Genomic DNA, 23,653 nt, shown 5'->3' with positions numbered 1-23,653 from the left:
CGCGCACACACACACATGCACTCTGATCTGATAGTTTCTTTTTAAGTGGTTGATATTTTCTAGCCTGCTTTTACAAGTGATCACACCCATGTCAGGCTGTGTAATGATGTTCTATTACACTCACATTCCAAAGCCCTGGCTAAAGTCATTTGATGTGACAAATTTTGACAGTGGAGCTCAGTGGGTCCTTTTAAATTGATTAAAAGCCTTGTTTCCCTTCTGCAGTCTCATCCTTGTCTTTATTTCTTTGCCACTGCTGTTTTCCCTTTTTTCCCTGACAAATTTAAGTATCTGAAGTTGTTTATTTAATCAATTATTTTCCTCACAGAGATTGCCTCATGAAACACATATCCCATTTTTATAAGGGACACAGGTGAAAAGCAGATATACAATCTTACTCCATCCTACTTCAGCTCAACCACAGTGTCAGTGAAGCGGACGTGGAAGTATCTGCTCAATAGAGATCTACATTAAGGGTTAAATTACAAGGATGCAACTGATTAGTTCTTTCTGCACTAGTCTAATAAAGAGAAAGCAGATAGCAATATATACTCACTGCATTCTTAGCCACCTGACTTTTGCTGTAACAAAATTTACCAGAAGTAAAGTCCTCTTCTGAACATGTCTGTAAAAATACACATTTTCAAAACAGGATTAGCAAGTCATACTGAAAATACCATTTACTATAGTCCTGATTTCTTATTTCAATGTTAGCAATTGTTATCCAGAAAGAGAAAAATCTCAGCCAGTTACCAACACTTAAAAGTCATTTATCCCTGAAGAAACATTCTAAAGCCTTTAGTAATACTTTGAGTCAAATTATCAAAACCTTCTGGTGAAATTGCCCCTGAAAAACATGAAATATGTCTCTCCAGTCATTGTCTGGTACAATCTGTCACAGCCAGAATTTGCCCTTTGTACAACTGCTGTTTAGATCAGTAAATCACCCTTTAAACTTGGTCCCACTCAAGTATTCACCCAACCACCAGCAACAGTCCCACCTGTGCAATTTTGATTTCTTTGATCTCTTGCCTAGAACTTTAGACACTATAACTCAGTGTTCAGACTGCCCATTTCCAGCTGCCTAGTCCTGATGTTAAGAAGCAGGCTGACTCCAATAGATTTTTATGGCTAAAGCTTCTTGATGTGAATAAACTTGACATTGCCCTTAATCATGTCTTTTAAAAAAATGTTTAGAAGATACTGACTTGGTTTTTGGATGTAATATTTACAGACTTCACATATTTTATAGTAGACCATAACCAGTTTCCTGCTTCTTTTTTCTTTTTTTTAATATGACCTGGGTGTGTTGTACAGCCCCTCAGAGCTCTCCTGGGACTCAGTGTTCTTCTGTTTGTACTGCACATGCCCTCACTTGTTTTCTACTTTCCATTAAGTGACTCACTGCTTGGCTAATAATACTCAACTCTATTATATCTGAGATGCTGACTTTTCCTGGTTTGTATGAATGTTGTTAGTTAGGTTGCAGAATGGAATATTGGGTAATTTTTTTCTCCTTGAACTTTGTATATCCAATAGATGATGCTTCATTGTTGGGTAACCTTATCTATGGGTTTGACCCCAGACAAATACTTTGTTCGATGCACTTCCCATTAATGAGTAGACAGTGAGAAAGCTGGGCTTTCACTGTGAAGTTGAGAGAACAAATAGATACACGACATTGTACATGTAACCACACAAACAGAAGCATTAGGAATAAAAAACTTCATTAAAGTCAACGGAATTATACCAGGGATTGATCTGGCCACTGGACTAGATCCTTATCTAGTGAATATGGGCATAGCCCCACTGGATTTGATGAAGCTATGTTCATTTACAGCAGTTGAAGAACAGGCCCATTATCTTTTTGTCATTGGAAAAAGTGTACAAGATATTACCTTTATTCTATCAAATGGATTATTATGCTAAGGTTGTTATTACCTTTGAGACCTAAAGACTGGACTAATGCAATGCTTTGTCTTATGATCATTCCAACAAAGTCACATCATAAACTCAGCTGATGAACTGCCCTGCAGTAATCGTTTGTACCCATTGCTAATTCCTCCACATTTGAAATCATTCCTTGCACAATAGTAGTTACTACTGTATCAAATGATGTATTGAGTTTATTATTGCTCTACTAGTCTTTAGGGTATCACCTCAACTCAGCTGAATCTATTTAATGAATTTTTTGCTCCTAATGTTATAGTTCATATCGGTACATATACAGTGAAATGTGTCTATTTGTTCTCCCAACTCCACACTTATAGCCTAATCCCTCAAGGCACTGACTTTGACAGGAATTAGTCACACTCAATATGCCCTTCCATTCTGCAGCTCTCTTCTCTCTGCGTTTCTGCCAACGTGCCTCTCAAATTTTAAATCTATTTGTATTTTGTAAACATTTTCTCTAAGTGTCTTAATGATTTAAAAAGCCCAGTTATAATGACTGACTTTCTGAACAGCTTCACATTGAGACAGAGTGCAAGAAAGTCACTGGGGTGTGAAATTCACTCCAATGCACAAAGACAGCACAAGAGCTACACATCATTTGTGTCCTCAAAATAAGGCTTAAATGGTATTTAAACTGCACATAGACTTTGTGCTAGCTGTCTGCATGAGAGTAAGTTTCACCCCAGATGCATATGTATAGGAGTGTGCTTTATGTTAGCTAAAATAAAAGAAGGGAACTTACATTAGCCAAGCTGGTCCAGAGATCATTATTCTTTGCATTACTATAACTGTGTTTCTTTAAGTAATGAATTATTCCATTCTGGAACACCTCTTCAGTCAGAAAGTTCCGCAGCATGTGCAGAATGCAAGCCCCCTGCAGATGATTTGACACTGTTGAATCAGCATATAAATTCCAGCTGCCTTGAAATAGCTATAACTATGTTATACAACAATGCAAAATTGTTAACACATGGAGAATTTTGAGAACATAAAAGGTGAAAAGTCACATAAATGCGCACCAAGATGAAAGGCCACAAGTTATTTCAAGATGATGGCTGCCGACTGTAACTAAAGCACAGAGGGTGCAATGAGAATAGGAGCTGTAGAAAGCCCCAAACACCACAGAAGCACTGTGGTTCTGATATGTGGAAGGACATCTAAAGAGAAGGTATGCAAGGAGGATGCTGCATCACCTGTGTATGGAAGAAATGGACTTGGCACTAGATCCTCCAAACCTTTAGGGGAGGTTTTGAGACAGGTGAGGAAAGAAGTGCAAACTTGATCAGTGGATCTGTATTTAGGTGGATCTAGTGACCACAAACCCACATGCAGCAGGTGCATAAGGGACTATGACCATTATTCTAACCCAGATGCCAAAATAAGTAGCTACAGATCTGCCCTTGCCTCACCCATGGGCTTGAAAGGTGGATTTTGTCCTTCCTCAGCTCCCATATAGCTCCCTGCAGAAAATAATTTCCCCTCAGGGTTAAATTTAGTGCTGATTTATGCCCCATTCAACTTCATGGACTTCACTGGGATTGGATGGAGTGTAAATCAGCACAGAATGCGACTCCCAAAGTAATATGTGACTGGACTTAGTCTCCCTGACCAATAAAGTGGCACGAGTTGTGACCTCAGATGAAATTATGCATCCTGCCTGAAATAAAATGCTTTTGGTGATCAGTCAAAAGGAGTTTAACTAGAGTGAGAAAAAAAGGAAAAAGACAAACCTGATGAAAGGCTGAGCAACAATCTAAGCAGAGATGTCAGTGAGCATAAAAATAAATACACTTGCCAATTCAAAATTATACTTAACAAAATTCTGAAAGAGCATAACGCTACAAGCCAGCAAGTCAGAGCCATAGGCCAATTCACTTGTGTCTGAATATCAAAGAAATGCTAAGTGCACCAATTCACTCAAATGTTAATTTGGTTAAAAGGAAATGTGAATATTGTCTTCACTTATCTGGAACCTGTTGAATGCTATTGGATTATATATATTCCTGTACTTAATTAACCCTAGATCAAAAGTGTGTGTTAATATTAAGATGAGAATTTACTTGATGGAAACTAATGAAGGATTGTTTCGGGCTATCACATTGTATTTATATTATGTCTACCCATCACACAAAATTGGAGCCTTGTAAATGTAAAAGATTGGTAACTTCAAAGCATGGGTTGTTGTGTTAGACAGTGGAAATTCACAGACTCTGTTTGCATTTAATCAACAAAGGAAGAGCCCATGCAGTGAATGAATACGTCTGCCAGACTGCCTTCCATGGAAAGATACTATAAGAATGGATCCAGGGATTGATTCTGTAGCTCTGAACTGTTTTGGATTCTAACAGGGTGGAATACTGAACAAGTGGGCAGAGACCTCCAGAATTACTCTGGGTAACCCTGAGAAACTTTTGGAAACCTGGCAGATTACTACAACTCTGTTATTTTGGATTTACAAACTTTGACTCACCTGTTAATGTATTTTACCTACTTTAACTTCTCAATAATGCTAATTTCTTTTTCTTAGCTAATAAACCTTTAGTTAGTTTACTAGAGAAAATAGCTGCCAGTGTTGTTTTTGGGGTAAAAATCAAGAGTATCCATTGACCTGGGGTAGATGACTGATCCTTTGGGTTTGGGAGTAACCTAATGTGAGGTGATTTTTATTTTTAATAACCTTTCATCACAAAGTCTAGTTTGTCTGGGTGGCAAGATGCACTGGAGAGCCTAAAGGGACTGTTTGTGACTCCATAGTGAGTTTAATACAGTAATCCAGGAGTGCACATTTGTTACTGGCTTGGTGAAATCTAATTACAGACTATGCTGCCAGTTTGAGGTGTCTGCCCTATTTTCTGACAGTCTGACCTGAACCTCACACTCATAGCTGTGAGCTACTTCAGACAGCGTGACAGAGAGATTTTGTTCTTTAATGTAAAAGAAATCTAACAATGTAACAGGACGTTACAGAATTCAAGCTGAATTCTTCAAGCTTCCTATTTTGCCTTCACTTTACCCAAATGTATTCCCTTCTGGCCCCCAAAGTTTAAAATATTTTATGGTGATTTTTACAGCCAGCCAGTAGGAAATGTCCTTCATTAAGATGCTGTGGGGAAGTGTAACAGGGTACACTGAGCCAGGAGCTGACTCAGCACCCTGTCACTGAAATCCTTGTCAGTATAGGTTAATTGGGAACTAACCACAAGATCAATTAACTGAGTAGAACTATAGGGCTAATTTGAGGGGGAAGCAGCTCCAGCTGTGGGGAACATATAAATTGAGAGGAAGGAAGCCCAGAGGGGAGAGCTGAGAGTCCAAAGGAAGACAGAAGTGAGCAGGACTGACTGACTGACTGCTAGCTCTGTTTCCTTCCTCAGAAGCAAGTTGGGGAGCTGGCTGGGGGAGTGTAAATATATGTAAATAGCACTACAGGTGGTGGCCTGCTGTGTGTGGTCAAGGCCTGAAAGGACTCACAAGGGGACCACCCCTTGACGGGAAGACATTAACTATATAATCTTGTAAATTGTCCAAACAGCTGTCCCATGTAAGGTTACTATTTTATTAGCTAATTATTTCAGTTTCTTTCACATAAATTATAACTGTTTAGAATAATTTGGCCAAGCATATAACTGTATTATGACAACTAAATGCAGACCAACTATAACACTCTGGTGTGAGAAAATGATAGATTTTAGAGCATTTGGAACCAAAATGTCACCACTCATTTTTTCCCCTTAGTATCAGCACCTTTTCTCTCCAAGCTGTAATTTAAACATAGACAATGAGATTAAATAAACAAAGTACTTTAGTTATTTTGACTGTTATAAGATGATTTAATTAAGAATTTATAGAACAGATGAGAAACTACAGATGGAAATTCCATATTCACTAAGAGAAATGGAGAGACATGCTGAATTCTCTCTCTCTATAAACTTTAGGGCACAATCTTGCAATTTGCAACTCTCTTTGAATTAGAAAGCGCTGCATACCCCAGTTACTAGTGGAGTCAATGGGAGCTAAAGGCAAGATTGAGTCTTTATGGCTCAGGCCTTTACTCACCAAAGTGAACAGACATTTTGATATTTGTTACAATGGAATAATAGCAGACTATTAAAGTGCTTAAGTCAAAAAATTAATAAGGGTGTGATCTTGCAAGGTGCTGCCATTCTTCTGGTGTCAGTGGAAGGTGAGGGTGCTTAGCATCATTCTGGGGGGGCCCTACACGATTTAGTTTAATCCTAAATCCTGCCTCTCCCCCACACGTTTTGTTCTTTTATAAAGGCAAGTTGTTAATATTATTTCAATGCCAAGTTTCTTGTCTATGCTGCCTGTAATGTTATAAACAAGTCATACAACTCAAAACAATTGCCATTACATATGAATATGAAGCAGATTTACCTTTTCATACGACACAGTATCAAACATTTCCTTGATCTGTGTTGGGTTTTCTGCTTTTGAAGATATGGGGCGGGATGAGTTCATAGAGTCTCTTCCCATTGCTGCAAAGCAGGTACCTAACAAATAATCATTCTGGAAGAGTAAAAAGATGGTAATTGTGTATTCACTTCAGGAAAACCATCTTGAATTATAAATGAAACAGGCTACAATTTACCCTACATACCACTTGCAACTCTGGGTATGTGGCATCAACAGATATAAATTCCATGTATCGAGCAAACCCTTCATTCAGCCAGATATCATTCCACCATTCCATAGTAACAAGATTACCGAACCACTAAAAATAGATTAAAATATAGTTTCAGAAACAGATAAAGAAGATATAAAGGAATTAAGACAAATGGTTCATCAAGAAATAAAGTGTTCATTAATGGCTCCCAGAGGGAGAGGAAGGATAAAGAACTTTTTCCAACTAAATCAATAATATTACTTCAGACAGTGAAAAAGATGGAGGTATGTCTGATTTCCAATTAATAGTGAAACATCTCTTCTCAGTCACAAAAAGTTGATAAGTACATTAACAATAAATCTATCGACAAGGCCAAATTCTGGCAAGTGCTGTGCCATCATGTCCAGTATCCCAACCCTAGTCTTCCTCTGGGACAGGATCTGGAATTGGGCCATTTCTTATTACCTAAAACAATGATCCTACCACTCAGGAAATCACTCAGAATTCAGAAAGCTATGCCATCAGTTAGCAGCAAAGGTCATTCTCTAACATATGGCAATAAAATGGATGAGTGCAGTGCTCATCATTACTGTGTGTTGTTCATTTATCACACCACATTCTTAATCATCAATTTATTTTTATTTAAATAAATAATAAGGGAAGTATATTGAATATGGTATACTATTAGGAAAGCCATTACAGGATGATTACTTGAATCTTTTTTTGAACATAAACGAATGTCGCCAGCATTCATCTTTAGAATGTTTCACTGGTTTTATAAAAAAAAAAAGTGTTCGTTAAGGCCAAACCCTGCTTGCCTTACTAGCATAAGTAGTTTGTTTAAAGCCAGTGGGACCATTCTCAGGACTCAGGAGAGTAAAATTTGACCCAGAGTTTAGAAATACAGTAATTAAGATATTTAGTAAAGTAGCTTATGAGATATATAGATATTTTCAATATGCTAGCTCAAACAAATAGTTAATTTCTATATCTGCTATAGAAATTAACAATTGGAAATCTACACTAGTCCTTAATAAATCAAAACCAGACTAATTTATGAATTAATAGAAAATCAGTTTTTAATGTCAATGCTTTACCATACTGTCATCAGTTAATCTGAAGCCTCTTGATAAATCATGGTATTAATTCCTTAAAATGCAGTTCTACTCTGCAAAGTATTAAAAAATGGGAACTTCTTACTCAATATACATGCTCCTTGTGTTCAGAATCATAGTTGTTTACTAAAGTGGCAAATATAAGGGTTTACAACTTTTGACACCCAGCAGTATTGCAGAGCCAATATAGCTAAGAACTGGATTCTCTTCACTGATGTACATTATCATTTCAGAGAGGGAAAATGTCTGTGTGTTTATATAACAACCTGATGATTCAAGAGATCTAGTTTCAATTCCCAGCTCTGAGACTGACTGTTTATGTGATCTTGGCCAAGCAACTTTAAGCACCAAGCATCCAAATTTCACAATAGCACCCACACTCTGTTTGAAGTTAAGTGCCTGACTTCCAGAAGCACTCAACTTCTGTGTACCTCTGTTCCCCACTTACTAAGAGAAAAAAGAAGTGATAAAACTTCCCCTATCTTATAAGGGTTGTGTGTGAATAGTTTATTAATGTTTGTAAAATGCCTAGATGCTTTAGTGATGGGGGCCATTTTAAGTAGATAGAATTTTTAACTAAGGCCAATTATTTACACTTAGCAAACCTTCTGAAAGCAGCAGAATTTCACTGTTTAAATAAGGGCATAATCTGGCCTGAGGTACCTTTATTAATGGTGATGATGAACAAAAAGAAAGAAACCAGTTTAACACTCAGATCTTAGGGTGAGTTTGCAGAGCTGGTAATTAGAAAAAGATGTTTTGCCATCTAAAATGAGCACTTTTAAGACTGACACACTAGAGACAATGTTCATGGAATCCATAATGCCGTTTTTACAAAGCCAATTTTCAGAGCAGAAATACTTAAAAATAAAAATGCTGTTTTGATTAATATTTATAATACATATCCTTCCATGTCCTGATGGACATGCACAACAGACTATCCAAACTAGACTACCTGATGAGCAAGTTCATGTCCTATCACCATGGTAACCCAAAGTTTGTCAGAAGCTGAAGAAGTCTCAGGATCATAAAGCAGAGAAGTCTCTCTGTATGTGGTCAGGCCCCAGTTCTCCATGGCTCCTGACTGAAAGTCAGGGACAGCAACAAGATCTGAAAAACAGTTGAACTTAATATACATTGATATGTGGGACATTTGAATCAGTGCTCAAGTCTAGTAGAGGAAATACTAAATGAAAATGTCTCCACTATTGGTTTGATTCAGGTCCCGTTGACGTCAATGGGAGCTGATCAGGCTATATGTGAATAGGTAACATAATAACCACATACTTAAATCTCTTCCAGCTACCAGAAATGCTTTGATGGTCTATAGCTTTCAATAGCTACAGGAACTAACTTTCACATACAGAGGAAGTACCTCTTTACAGTGCCTCCTGCCACCAAAAAATAATCAAAAGTGAAGTATCTTCCTGGTATTGTATAATTTCTGTAATGTTATCCAAGAATAAATGCTGCCAAGAGAAGCAAGACTTGCTCAAAGAGACTATTCTGTAATTGTTAATCTTTCCAAGAGCATGAGAAAGAGGATTTGGCCACTGTAAAGTAACTACTTCTATTTATCACTTTTTTAAAAAACAGATTCCCTAATTTACCAAACCAAATATCTAGATTAATAATTAGGCAAAGCATCCTCAACCATCCCCCCAAGGATCCTCATAATTGTTTAGCCCTAAGAATACCATTTGCAATCACTTCCCACATTTATATATCTCTGGTTCAGATATATAAATAAATAAAATAAATAAATAAATAAATATACATACAAAAGCTAGGAAATTTTGGAACTAACAGGATGCAGGTTATACGTCACTGCGCGAATATTTTACTTTTGCTGTATGCCTTCCTTCATTTTTCTGTATGTTTATTTTGATTGCAAGATCTTCACGGCAGGGATCTCATTTTCATACTTTTTAAGCAAAGCACTTATATATGCTATATGTGACATAACACACTCATGTATCCACACCGTACTCACTATTGTAATAATCTCTGTACACATGCCTTGTAAGGTACCATTTGGAAACTCATAATTTGGTGGTCAGTATGGTCCTGATAAAATATGTGTGGCGACATTGTTTGTGAAGTTATGAGATTCTCCTATATGATGATATTAACATGTTCCAAACCTGACAGCCCTGCCCAAACTTAAGTTGGCAAACAGGTTTGTTCTAAACAAAGGTATGCGTGCTCTGCTTGTATACTGCTTAAATGCAAGTTAAAATCATCAAATAGGAAGGGAAGACAAAGTTCATACAGGTGAAAAAAGAGCAGGGAATATTTTCCCACATATACTTTTTGGCTCCTGGTTCTCAGCTGGAAATGTTTTTAAGTGAGGAACTAAAACTATAAAAAGGAGGAACAAATACTCAAAGGCACCTCTCTCTCTCACTGCCTACTGCATTCACTGTACTTGAAGAGACAAAGGAAGCTGGTGTTGGACTCTGGGGGAGGGGTCGTGACCTATAGAAGTTGGTCAGCAAGGCTGCTGAAAGTATGTCATGAGAAAATTTTGCTTTGAATATAATTTGTTAAGTTAGGCATTAATAAGCATTCTATCTTTATTTTTCTCGTAACCATGTCTGACTTTTATGTCTCATTACTTGTATACACTTAAAATCTCTCTCTTTGTAGCTAATACATTTGCTTTATTGTTTTATCTGATCCAGGGTGTTCAAGCTGACGTGTCTGAGTAGCTCCATTTGGGACAACAAGTTGTGCATGTATTATTTCCTTAAAGGAATAATGGACTCAGTATATTTGCACTGTCCAGGAGAGGGCTGGGAAGTATGGGATATATGTCCCTGGTGGGGAAACCAAGACTGGGCGTGTATTGGGTTCACCATGAGGTAAACTAAGGTTGGTAATAGCCAAGGTGTGGCTGGCTGGCTGTAGCACACACATAGACATACTGGGAGTGACTTACATGCTGGAGTCTGTTTGTGAGCAGCAAGGCATTGTAAAGGACACCCTAGGTTACAGAGCAGGAGTGACACAGCTACTCATTAGTCTGGATCATGGGTTGGCAACCTTTCAGAAGTGGTGTGCCAAGTCTTCATTTATTCACTCTAATTTAAGGTTTTGCGTGCCAGTAATACATTTTAACCTTTTTAGAAGGTCTCTTTCTGTAAGTCTATAATATATAACTAAACTATTGTTGAATGTAAAGTAAATAAGGTTTCAGAATGTTTAAGAAGCTTCATTTAAAATTAAATTAAAATGCAGAGCCCCCCGGACTGGTGGTCAGGACCCAGGCAGTATGAGTGCCACTGAAAATCAGCTTGTGTGCCGCCTTCGGCACCCATGCCATAGGTTGCCTACCCCTGGTCTGGATTGTACCCTGCTACGCCACACTTTATAAATAAAAAGTAACAATAAATAAATAATAATGGGCTCAAATTTACTTACCATCTTACAACCTCCTGTTTTATTGAACATTAGGCAAATTACCTTGTTTTGGGAGAGGGTAATAGATACCAAAATATTGCTCATAGAATTCCAATATCTTTATGGCAGCTTCCAGTGCATAACGAGCTTGATTCAGTTTCTCTGGAGTGACATATACTGACACCTGTTGAGTAAATACAATATATACAACTACATGAAATATGGCTTAAAGTTCAATGAAGCAGTTGTCTGGTTGCTTTTCACTTCCTTTGAATTTAGTTTAAGAATGCAAAATGCAGAATAAGAACTATGGGCTGGATCCACAAAAGGACTTAGGCATTGTGACTGTCAATATTTCAATGTGATTTTAGCCACCTAGAAAAATCACTGGAACAACAATGCAATACACAAAGCCTGAGTTAGGTGCTTAGGTTCCCTGTATAATAACTGGGGAGAAATAGGTGCCAAAGAATGCTATTTACAAAAGCCAATATACTAGGCAGGGAGCCTAGGAAAGGGGTGTATTCTAAGCCCACCCTTCTCACAGAGCGAGGCACCCAAGTTCAGGTTGCAAGGAGGCCTGTATCTGTAACTTTCACTCCATGCATCTGAAGAAGTGAGGTTTTTTTACTCACAAAAGCTTAAGCCCAAATAAATCTATTAGTCTTTAAGGTGCTACTGGACTCCTTGTTGTTAAAGAGTCATTAGGTGAGAGAGATAATTACTCTGTAGCCTGATGATTAGGGAACCCACCTGGGAGGTGGGAGCAGGGGCGGCTCTAGGTATTTTGCCGCCCCAAGCACAGCAGGCAGGCTGCCTTCGGCGGCTTGCCTGCGGGAGGTCCCCGGTCCCGCGGTTTTGGCAGCGCGCCTGCGGGAGGGCCTCCGAAGGCACGGGACCAGCGGACCCTCCGCAGGCATGCCACCGAAGGCAACCTGCCTACTACCCTCCCGGCAACCAGCAGAGAGCCCCCCGTGGCTTGCCGCCCCAGGCACGCGCTTGGAGCGCTGGCGCCTGGAGCCCCCCTGGGTGGGAGACCTGAGGTCCTGTCCCCCTGCTTCAGTAACTAAGTATTTATCCAAAGTGAGAGATTGAGGGAGCCTGACATTAGAATAGCCCATAACACAGTGGGTGAAGTAGTCTCCTGAGAGATGTGGGAGACCCCTGTTCAAATCCTCTCTCTCACTTAGGGAGTGGAGTGGAAATGAACCCAGGTCTCCCACATCCCAGGTGAATGCTCTAACCACTATCCTAAAAGTTATAATGTGGGCGGTGGTAGCACCATCTCCTCCTTGTACCAGATTTTGAATGGGACCTGATCTGGTAGCATGCCTACTAGATTGGGCCCCACAGATGAGGTGGGTGCTCCTCTGCTTATCTTAATGGTTCATGCATCGCACAAAGGCTTAGGCGGGAGACAGACATACAGATGCTTAGAGCAAGATAGCAGTGTACATGCCCAGAAACTCCTGCATCTAGGGAATTTTTACAGTGAAAATATAGGCAACTGAGTAAGTTTAGGCACCTACAAGGTTAGGAGACAGTGAACACTGGTTTTATGGATTGCAGTTGTGCCTAAAACTGGGATTTAAGTGCCTAACTACCTTTGTGGATCTGCACCTATGCCATCTTGCTATGGCAAGAAGAAGAATGTCTACCTGTCCAGATCCCATGAGCAAAATATGCTGCACTGAGAACACACCAATAAACAACCAACACTCCATACCTTCTTATCCACTTTCTATATCTTCAGTATAGCTGGCAAGTGCTTGATGTGGTCTGTTGATTATTTTAGTTGGGCAAACCCTAGATTTGATTCCTAAAAGTTCAACAAAGGCTAGGACCATTGTGTAAGCAGCATGCTCAAACTGTTGGAAGGTAAAAGTTACTTGATTTGCATTGTACATTGCTGACCCTTTTAGCCAAGTAAAGAGCACTACTGACAGGTTCTGAAAGCAAGTCCAATTGTTAAGTCTGGGTGATCTATGCTGGCCATGGAAAGAAGGGAAATGGATTGTTTCTCAATTGAATATATAATCATCTTTAAAACCTACCTTAATTCCAGATGAAGTTGTACCACTGACTGACTGGAAATCGCTAACTATAAATGCTACCAAGTAGGTGCTCATTTTTACGCTCTCTGCAAAGTGATCTTCAAACAGGTTGTTGTCTAGCTTTAGAGTCTTTACCTAGAAAACATGAATTGGGACAGACCACATATACTCAGTTCTACTTCTAGTATGTAGCTGCATTTCATTTTTCAATAAAACTGCCATTGTTCTTTGTAAAACTGTTCAACATTATCTAATGTGAAAGTTAAGAGGGAACTTAGGCAAGCACTGGGAGATGGGGTAGATTATCTGCCTAACCTTCCTGCAGCTGAAGGATAGAATAATTAGAACTGGTGACTAAAGGACCGATTATCAGCTTAGATATTTTTTATTTTTAATATAGGACAGAATAATAATATAGTGTACATAGTGTAATATAGGATTTGCTATACCAGATGATCAGACTATTGGTTGATCAAGTCAAAGTATTCTGCCTGTGACAATAGTCCATACCTGATATTTCAGAGAAAGGTAGATAAATGTTTTTTGCAATATTCCTTCCTGCTTTGCTAAATTCCTTCCTGTCCCCTGTTAGTAATCGGTTTATGCCCTGAAGTGTGATTCATACATTCAGATTTTAAGGCCATCTATTCTGACATCTTGAATAACACAGGCCATGAGATTTGATTACTGCTATTTTAGCATGTATAATTATAGATGCTGCTAAAGAGGTCACAAAATTACCCTTCCATGGTATCTGCCTCTGACATTCTACAGCCGTGAATTCCTCAGGCTGATGCTGCATGAAGAATTATTTCTATGTACCCCCTTATTCTCCTATTATGGACAATGTAAAAACAAGGGACAAAACAACTCTTTGCACAATATAAGGAAACCACAGGCCTACCTTATTTGGTCTCATATAAACACATGAATAGCAACCACCCAATAAAGAAAGGAAGAAAACACATACATGGGTGCAAAGCAGTTGAGATATGACTGAAAAAATTCACCTTTGGCATATTAGATAGTGCACTATGTTGCCCATCCCTCCGAATCTTTATTGTATAATTTGCCTTAAAGGATGGTTCGTCAAAACATGGGAATGCCATCCGGGCTGAAGTAGGTTCAAAATGAGTAGAAGCCAACAATCTGAAAGGACAAAGCAAGCAGCAGAATTTGCAAGGAAAGTGTTTTTCTTTACCAAGGTAAATTATTAAACCAAAACTCATTCGACATTCACTGATACAGGCTATAAGGAAAATTGCTTGGATAAAGGAAATCTAAACAGTAAGGTAGCCATAGAGACTTTTCTAGGCACTTAGTGGGTGCTGTCCTTGAGGCACAATGGTCCAGATCCTCAATAGTATTTAGGCATCTAACTCCCATTGGTTTCAAATATTTTCCCATTGATTTCAATGGGAGTTAGGCACTCATATACCTTTGAGAATCCTGTCATTTGTTGTAACTGAGTCAGGGGAAAACTGTATTGGAACTAGGTTCTCTGACCATGACAAAATCCAGATTCCAGGTCACAATACAATTGTCCCCTGGCAAAATTACAAAATGGTTAAGTCATAACAGAGACAGATCTTAACTATGTATCCATGCTGCCACTGAAGCGATTTTTGATTCTTCAGAACATGTAATCTGATTAAAGAGACTAGGTGGGTGAGGTAATGTCTTTATCTCACTGACGGAAGTTGGTTCAGTAAGTAGGGCCCTACCAAATTCATGGCCAAGAAAAAAATCACAGACTGTGAAATCTGGTCTCTCTGTGAAATCTGTTTTTTGTGTGTGTGCGCGCGCTTTTACCCTATACTATACAGATTTAATAGGGGAGACCAGTGTTTCTCAAATTGGGGGTCCTGACCCAAAAGGGAGTTGCAAGGGTGTTGCAAGGTTATTTTAGCAGGGTTGTGGTATTGCCACCCTTACTTCTGCGCTGCCTTCAGATCTGGGCAGCAGCTGTTAGCCAGACACCCAACTCTGAAGGCAGTGTCCTCCCAGCAGCAGTGCAGAAGTAAAGGTGGCAATACCATACCATGCCAGCCTTACTTCTGCGCTGCTGCTGGTGGTGGCTCTGCCTTCAGAGATGGGCTCCTAGCCATAAGCCGCTGGTCTCCAGCTGCCCAGCTCTGAAGGCAGCGCTGCTGCCAACAGTGGTGCAGAAGTAAGGGTAGCTGTACCACCCCCCCCCATAACCTTGTGCCACACACACCCACAGCTTCTTTTTGGGTCAGGACTCCGACAATTACAACACCGTGAAATTTCAGATTTAAATAGCTGAAATCATGAAATTTATGATTTTTTAAATCCTATGACCGTGAGATTTGACCAAAATGGACTGTGAATTTGGTAGGGCCCTAGCAGAAATTGATCCAATAAATGTATTGATCCAATAAAAGATATTACCTCACCCACCTAGTCTCTCTCATATCCTGGGACCAAAATGGTGACAAACTACAGCATAAAACATATAATTACAGAAGAAGTATAAGAAAAGTGAAAATTCTCTTATTCTGCTCACTCTTTTGGAACAATTAATTAGGAATTACTTATAAACTCTCACAGACATTGGTAACTCCGAGATGCTTATACAAGCGCATAGTGGAAGACTGTCTCGCCCCTGAAAAGTTTATGAAGATGTTTGCACCCTTATCTACAGAGGATAAAATTTTCAAAAGCACCTAAGTGATCTAAGAGCTTAAGCCCCATTGACTTTAATTAATTGCCTCTCAGTGATTCTTGACAGCTGACTGAAATTTCCATTGATGCCACTGCAAGTCTCACACTAGAATCAAGATCAGATTATGAAATTGAAATCTACATTCTAGACAACGTATTCACTGTACAGAATGGAGTAGTATTTTATCCTAAAAGTGTATTAATTGAGGTTGATATAGTAATCAGTTCTTATAGTTTCTATTTAAATAGAGCTTTAGAATAATTATTGGTTGGTTTGTATTGTTGCTGTAGTTTTTCTTTAGTTTTTCTTTTCTGACTTTATGAAAGTCAGAAAAGAAAAACTACAGCAACAATACAAACCAACAATTATAGTATGGGAGACGTTATTACATGGAAGAGAGTAGAATACAACAATAGCAGTATTAATGTACGGCAAACAAATTAAAACCCTTAGAGATAAAAAGTCAGCATGTTATTAAACTATTATAGCATTATTTTCTCCAGTTTAAAGTACAAGAGCTTTATATTGAAAAGATCAATATAACAATATGGTATAAAGTCTTTTGTAGCCTTTACTTACCTTGTTTGACCATCCTTAGTTTTGTAAGTACTTTTATAAAAGCCATAGAAACCGTCTGAAAGATTGGCAATATAGTTTATAGAAAGGAAATACTTCTTATCCTCCAGCAATGGTTCAGCATATAGAAAGGCAATTTGCTCATGGGGCGGGTATTCCAAAACTTTCATTTGTTTTAAATCTGCTTGGGTCTTTCCATTTTCCTCCTCAATAGCTGCACTGGTGATTTCCAGATATTTGCTATGTAAGACTATGGTGCTAGTTTCATGTACCACAGTGACTTCAATCTTCACAGATCCCATGAATATTAATGAAGTCAGATTCGGGTGAATTACAAGGTCATAATGGACTGGGAGGATCCAACCAGGGAGCCTTAATTTATTCCATGGAAATGGCTGTCCATTTGTTGCTATAGGAAAAGATGTGTTTTCAATGCTTCTTTCTCCACTGAGGGCATAATTAATTCCAACAAAGTTCAAAATGTGTAATAGCAATAGCATTGCCACTGAAATGTTGTAATTGTTTATTGGATTTTGTATTTTAGCTACTTCAGCATTTTATTCTAACAATCAAAAACAAACAAACAAACAAAAATGCATATCTTCTGTCTAGCGGAGAATTTCTTGATTGCTTATCCTGAAAGGCAGAAAAGGACCAATATGAGCACTCTATATATGTACCATCAAGTTATTTGGGGCAGAACCTGACATTTAAAAAAAAGTGTTAACATTGCGCTGCCAATTAGTAGGGATTTTACCCATCACGGACCCAATCATGCAATCTAATCCATGCTGGTATAGAGGTCTGCCTGCATGGATCTGATTGCAGGATCCAGACCCATGTTTTTAAGTATTTTGTTCCACGTTCAGGTGAAGGCATCATTAAGAATTGATTTTCAAAAACTGAAACTCAGAAGTGTGTGCAACTGTATGTATATTTATCACAGCTATGTGAGAGTGCAAAGTATTTGGGCTGGTTGTAGATTGAAATGTACAGCAGGCTATTTGCAAGCTTGAAAACCTGATTGCAATCATGCTAGCAATATACCTTCATTTTTTAAAAACAAGCCTTTATTGTGAATGATTTTTTTTGTGCAACGGAAGAGGAACCCCCCCCCCCCAATAATTATTTAAAAGTCTGTTTGGATCTTCCTGCTTTGTTTTTGCTTCTGTATTTAGCACTACCATTGTGTTTAAACAATGCAAGATTAAAATAAGAAATGTTGGGTTCCTCCAGTTGTGAGCTTGGATGAAGAAAAGATTTAGCATCCCCTCAGCAGTCATGAAAATGAAGATGCAGCAAGCAGCCCAGAGAAACCAAGTAGGGCCCTTCAAAACAACCCAAATGCAGTACCAGAGGACCCAGTGCCACAGACCAGGCTGTGCATTTCAGCAGCAACAGAGAGCCAAATGTCAGAGATCAGGGCCCCTACAAATGATGCTGTGATGCCATAGCTTGGGTCCAGACATTTTTCTGCCTGAATGTCAGTCAACCACTAAAGAAATTTTAAGAGCTGTGCAACTCAGACACAAGTCTGGCTAACAGCTCTGGTATGAAGCTCAACTAAAGAGAAGAGTCAAAGACACTTGATCAAAGAAACCTGTGATTTGATTTAAGATACTTTATAATTAAGGCTACAATTTTTTCATGGAGGTCGTGGAAGTCACAGAATCCGTGACTTCTTGCGACCTCTGTGAATTCAGCCCTGTCAGCCGGGATCTGCAGGATCTCCCCACCGCCCACTGCAGCAGGGGGACCCCCCAGTTCCCCATGGACATAGGAGCCGGTAGCCCCATGGAGCTGCCAGCCACTGCAGGCGGCAAGGCTGCAGCTCCTGGATGCTGCGGGCAGCAGGGCCCCCCCCACTCCTGGCTCCTGGCCAATGTGGGTGGTGGGGACTCCCTGGAGCTCCCACGGAGGGTGGGGTACCCCAGCACTGTGGGTACCTTGGAGCTCTGAGCTGGGGGACCCTGAAGCTCTGAATCCCCACAGGAAGTGGGGGCCCCCAGAGCTGAAAGTGGCCCCCATAGCTGCCCAACCTCTGCAGGTAGTGTGGGGACCCCACAGCTGAGTGCCCCATTTTGTCAAGGATAATTTTAGTAAAAGTCAGGGATAGGTCACAGGCCTCTTAATTTTTTTTTTTTTATTGCTCATGACCTGTCCCTGTCTTTTACTAAAAATATCCGTGACAAAATATATAAATACAAGATATATAGGTTAGATAAAATTGACGGCTCAAAACTGCAAAATCAGTCTTAGAAGCACAAATTGTACTTAAAATGCCCAGAGGACAGAATACCAATCAAACTGTGCACCAATGACCCATACTAAAAATCTGCAACCAATTCAGTTAAACATTGTCTGTTGGTTACAAATCATCAGGGCCCCATTTTTAAGCCTCAGTACCTGGCTGTTTTTAATTTGTTGTCCCAAATGATAAAAGTAAAACTATTGAAATTATATTTTGTACTTTTGCTTGCAAAAGTTATTTTAATGTGAAGCTGAGTGAATAAAGATATCTCCAGTTTTACATATGTATTATTATTTTTCACAGTTCCAACTCACATTTTAAATTCATTCATTTATGAAAGACATTTTGCAAATAGTTTCAAGTTAGCATCAGGAAAAAACAAAGCTACAGTAATTCCTGAGATTTAATGGTGAATGGGAAATCTCTAAATTGTCTTTAACAGTGAATAAAAAACTATGGTAAATGTGATGGTCTATTGCCTCCCCTTAAGTATTTGCTATATGTGCCAAACACTGTTTGCTGGCTCTAAACTCTTAGTCTGGATTTCCCACCTTCCCCTCCTCATCCCCCGTGCAGAGGGACAGCAGAAGGTTTACTAAGAAGGTTTACCACTAAAATCTCACTTATGGCTCTAGCTCTGGCCTCACACATTCTAGAGAATGCTCATGTTTAAAGTTAATCGTAAGGTTTTGTGCCTTGCTGAATCAGGGCCTAGTCTTTGAAATATGATTTAAGTGTTTCACAGGACTTCTGCTGGCCCTCTGCACAGAGTGAATTTCACCTTCAGTGTCTGATTGTTTTAATCTTTCTTAACCCAGTAAGAGAGGCCTAGGATAACATAAAGGGTTCTCTTATTCAGTTATTTTGTGTTTATATATATATATATAAAAAACATACATGCACTGTTAGGTATGTATTTTTTGAAAATCCAGTAAAAATAAAATACAGAACATAAATAAAACAAGCAAACAAGTGCTATAGTACGTTACCGTCTCGTCTTTCTTTAACCGTACAGAAGGCAGAATTGTCCTTTTATTTTCAGTTTCTTTTCAGTTTGTCATCACCCACTCTTGTTGAGACAAAAGTAGGAAAATAGCCACCTCTTGTGGCTGCCAGTTGAACGATTTTTTAACTTTTCAGAAACAGCTTTGCATTCTGATAAAATATTGCAATCTGCTGTCCTATACTTAATGTTATTTGTGAAACAAATACATGTATATCCTTTTTCTTCTGCAGCTATCCCTAAAACTGAAATTGTAGTAAAACTGCTTTTAAGGCATTACAAGTAAAGATGTGTACTGGGGGCTGACATTTTAGGAAGCTTTAAAAATAGAAAAGGAATAAACATAGGCACTTCCCAGGTGCATTTGAAAACCCCAGACTAAAAAACCTTAAAATAAAAATCGACAGTACAGATTTTAAACTGGTGTAAATTATCACAAGTCCATTGAAGTCAAAGATCTGATGAGCTGCTCCACTGGATTTTTCTCCAAAAAGACTGTCATAATCATGGGCTGGCTTCCCTATTTCTGTATAGGATTTTTGTTCTATTGTCATAACTGTTGTCAAATAAACAGCACTGTCTGAGACTATAACATTTGGTCATTAATTGTGCAGAAGAGAAATATTGATGTTATTGTTCAGTGCAGTATTTTTCATAAAGCTGTTCTGAAAAACAGTGCACTTGTTAGAAATATAAAATCACTTTGGTATGAAAAACACTTCTCCATAATTGACAAACACCAGAATCACCAAAAAAACTAAACTGAATACTACCCACTTTCCACCCCACCTTTCCAAACTCTCTTTCTCCTCCATGTCACTAATCCACACAATAATTGACACTCAGTAGAACAATTCTACATATGATCCCTATATTTTAGAATTGTGTTAACCTCTTTTGTTAACATGAAGGAAAGAAATTCACTAGGAATCCTATCACAGACATCATTCCTAGAAAAAGGTCTCAAGCCCAGGACTCTGATACTAATCATACTGTGTAAGTATCAGAGGAACTACATAAAATGCTATTATGCCCAATGATCACAGCAAACACTAGGCTTGACCATCAAGTTTCAGTAATGAAGTCAAACCGTTCATGATTACATATTGCAGCTAATTCTACTTGATAGTATGGCCCACATAACTGACTCTTGGAGAGAAGCATTTTAATAGAAAATTCAATAACCCAAACTATTTCAACTCCTCCTCCCCACAATATCAGTACTTCAGGATTAACAAAAAAATTGAGGCAGCCATGATTCCCATATTGGTATGGGCACTGGATAGTATAAATCAATAGTATGTTTTCAGCTGTGTAAAATGAGGCAGTGACTGACAAAAGTTCTGAAAAAGAATGCATCTGAAGGCAGCTACTGAAGAGAAAACAAGCTATTACCAGAATTTTTTGGGAAGAGTTTGTGTATCTATAGGTATCTAGATTTTATAACTAGCTCATCACTATGTTACTGAGCATCTGTATAAATGCTGCATGCAACTTGTAAGCAACTAGTTTTGTTGCCATAGCTGCTCAAAAGAGGTTTTTATGCATCAGCAACTTGGAACCATGATACACACCTGTTTCTTCTGATTCTCCATAAAGGCCTCAAAGGCTACAAACACCTGTTAGAGAAGACCCACATTAAAGAGGGACAGAGATGTGGGGGGCATATGAGAGTGTACAGCTGTATATCTTTTAAAGCTACATTGACTCCAGTCATCACTGTTCTCTGAGATTAAAGCGATTTGAGAGCCCTAGTACCCAGCTATAGCACTGATCAAAGTCTGATGAAATGTGGCACAACTTACTGCCATTTCTAAGAGTTTTGGATCCATGTAAGGGATGTACCAGACCAAAAAAAAAAAAAAAAAGGACAACATGGCTATTGGCCTACTTGCTTTCTAGCTACTACTTGTAACTTGCACAGGGTGGTTTAGATTAGCGTGCTTGAATGCTCCCAGAGAACTTCTGACCCTCTTGCTGTACATTTTAAATAGTTACAGTAGACTTTAAGCTTCTGCTTTTGCAGTTTTTGAACTGATAAAACCTATTTATCTTCCAAATGGTGAGTGGCACCTGTGGAGCCCTCCACATTTGGAGTTACAGTAGACCATTCATTTTATGAATACCAATCATATAAAGGACTAGTTATATGAACCATTTTTTCCAACAGGTGAAAACAAAACAAAACAAAAAAACAGATAACAAGAGTTATATTGATGAAGAACAAGTCAACATCCCTTCACAGTCTGATGCCTCCATTGCATTAGAAACACTTTTAAGTGGTTTGAAGACCAAGAAAGCAATGCCATGCACCACACTACAATTCATGCACTGTATTTACTGTAATTTTGAGATGTTTCATTTTATGAACTCCCAATCCCCAGCTAGTTTATATATGCCTCCTATATTCAGATTCTGGGATTGGCACAGAAAGGCTCAATCAGTGTTCTCCTAGGTTTTCCCTGGGATGGCACTACATAGTGAGAGGGAAGCACAGTTATCCAGACAGGTAAATTCATACAATTCCCTGCTAACCTTGTCATAGAATACTCTCATAACAGGGCCAGCTGCTACCTAAATGCCCCCTCATGGTCCTCTTCTGTGCCCTTCCTATTCCCCCACCCCAACAAACAAACTCCACACTCCCTCTTTTAGTTACAGTCCTTCTGAGAAGCATCTGCATTTTTATTAAATTAACAATGTTCTCAAACACAAAAACAATCATCCACTCAGGATTAAGCAAGGCATAACCCTGCCTTCCTGAAGACTTATCCCTTCCTCAGGATCACTGCCAAAGACCCTCTTTCCACATAGCTTCACTCAGTTCCTTCTCTTCAAGAAACCCACCAGGGACTGTAGCTTCCTGTTGTCTTTTACCCAGGATCATCTGATTCAACCAAGATGTGGCTCATCCTGTAATCACGGCTGGTTTAGGCCCAGGCTCTCCAACCCATGGGCAAGCCACCCTGTTACAATTCTGAACACTCCAGACAAATGAGGGGTTGTTTCTGAGTTGTAGCTGTAGTCTTGAGAGTAATCAACATGATTAAGTTCATACCACCATAATTTTGGGGTTTACTTGCCACTTACTCCCCTGCTAAGAGATACAATTAGATTGCAGTTGTAGTTTTAATACATGATATACTAACATTACTAATAAAAGTTTGGCTAGTTTGCCACAGAAACTTTAATCATAAACAATAAAGCCAATTTGGATTTTTCTTAAAGCATCTAATAAGTGGTAATTAACTAAGTCAGCATAATACTGTTTACTGTTTGACTTCATCACAGAGGAAAACAGAAAACTAAAGGCTGTCTACCCAAGGAAGTTGTATTGATTTAACTAAATTGGTTTAAAAGCAAATTTAGTTAAATCAATGCAAATCCCTTGTGTGGATACTTATTTCAGTTTTGGAATGCCTTAGATTTAGCTTAAATTGGTTCTGTGCCTTTTTTATGCTAATTTGATATAAGGCATTCTAAAGTTAAGACTGAAAACTCAAAGTATCCACATACATGGGTTGCATCTATTTAAATAAACCTGTTTCTAAACTAATTTGGTTACACTGGTATGACTTTCTCATATAGACAAGGATGAAGGCTCCACAAGATGTAGAGAGAGAGCAGACTTTGGGGCTTGGCATTGTTAGAATCATTACCATTGGTCTGTCTGAGGCAGAGGGCTAGATTGGGCCTCTCTGCTCAGAGCTGTGTAAGAGACAAGTGCCTACCTGCAGTGTCCCAGGAGGAGCACCAGGAAAAATATTTGAATCAGGGGACTTATTTACATTATAATTGCTTATCAAGTTTCAACATGCATTAACTACCATGACTGTAAACTACAAAGTAGTCAAAGAACAAATTTTTTGTTCCTAGTCATTTTTCAGTTACAATTCCTCAGTGTCTAACTTGCTGAGGTGTGCAGGTCTTGAAGGGAAAGGAAGTTACTTCACTCCCTCATGCTTGACCAGCTCTGTCCCCCCTGGCCA

General features: G+C 38.9%; 1 protein-coding gene across 2 annotated transcripts in view; it reads right to left on the bottom strand.

The window, feature by feature from the left end:
- The window catches only part of LOC120407709 (endoplasmic reticulum aminopeptidase 2-like), a 40,388-nt gene that overhangs the window by 15,477 nt on the left and 1,258 nt on the right, over positions 1 to 23,653 (bottom strand). Inside the window, exons 2-11 of one of the 2 annotated variants that reach the window (XM_039543624.1) lie at positions 22,512 to 22,761; positions 16,414 to 17,046; positions 14,159 to 14,297; positions 13,149 to 13,283; positions 11,158 to 11,278; positions 8,648 to 8,802; positions 6,572 to 6,685; positions 6,349 to 6,480; positions 2,696 to 2,827; positions 557 to 625 (exon numbers count right to left, since the gene is read on the bottom strand). In XM_039543624.1, the coding sequence (XP_039399558.1) occupies positions 557 to 625; positions 2,696 to 2,827; positions 6,349 to 6,480; positions 6,572 to 6,685; positions 8,648 to 8,802; positions 11,158 to 11,278; positions 13,149 to 13,283; positions 14,159 to 14,297; positions 16,414 to 16,910 (1,494 nt within the window). In that variant the 5' untranslated portion in view covers positions 16,911 to 17,046; positions 22,512 to 22,761. Of the gene's footprint in view, positions 1 to 556; positions 626 to 2,695; positions 2,828 to 6,348; positions 6,481 to 6,571; positions 6,686 to 8,647; positions 8,803 to 11,157; positions 11,279 to 13,148; positions 13,284 to 14,158; positions 14,298 to 16,413; positions 17,047 to 19,650; positions 20,466 to 22,511; positions 22,762 to 23,653 lie in introns of those variants that run through there. The other variant, XM_039543623.1, reaches the window with a different exon arrangement.

Source organism: Mauremys reevesii, linkage group 6 (genome assembly GCF_016161935.1).
Source record: "Mauremys reevesii isolate NIE-2019 linkage group 6, ASM1616193v1, whole genome shotgun sequence".
NCBI lineage: Eukaryota > Metazoa > Chordata > Testudines > Geoemydidae > Mauremys > Mauremys reevesii.
The sequence above is the reverse complement of the archived record's forward strand: the minus strand, read 5'-3'. Positions and strand labels throughout refer to the sequence as shown.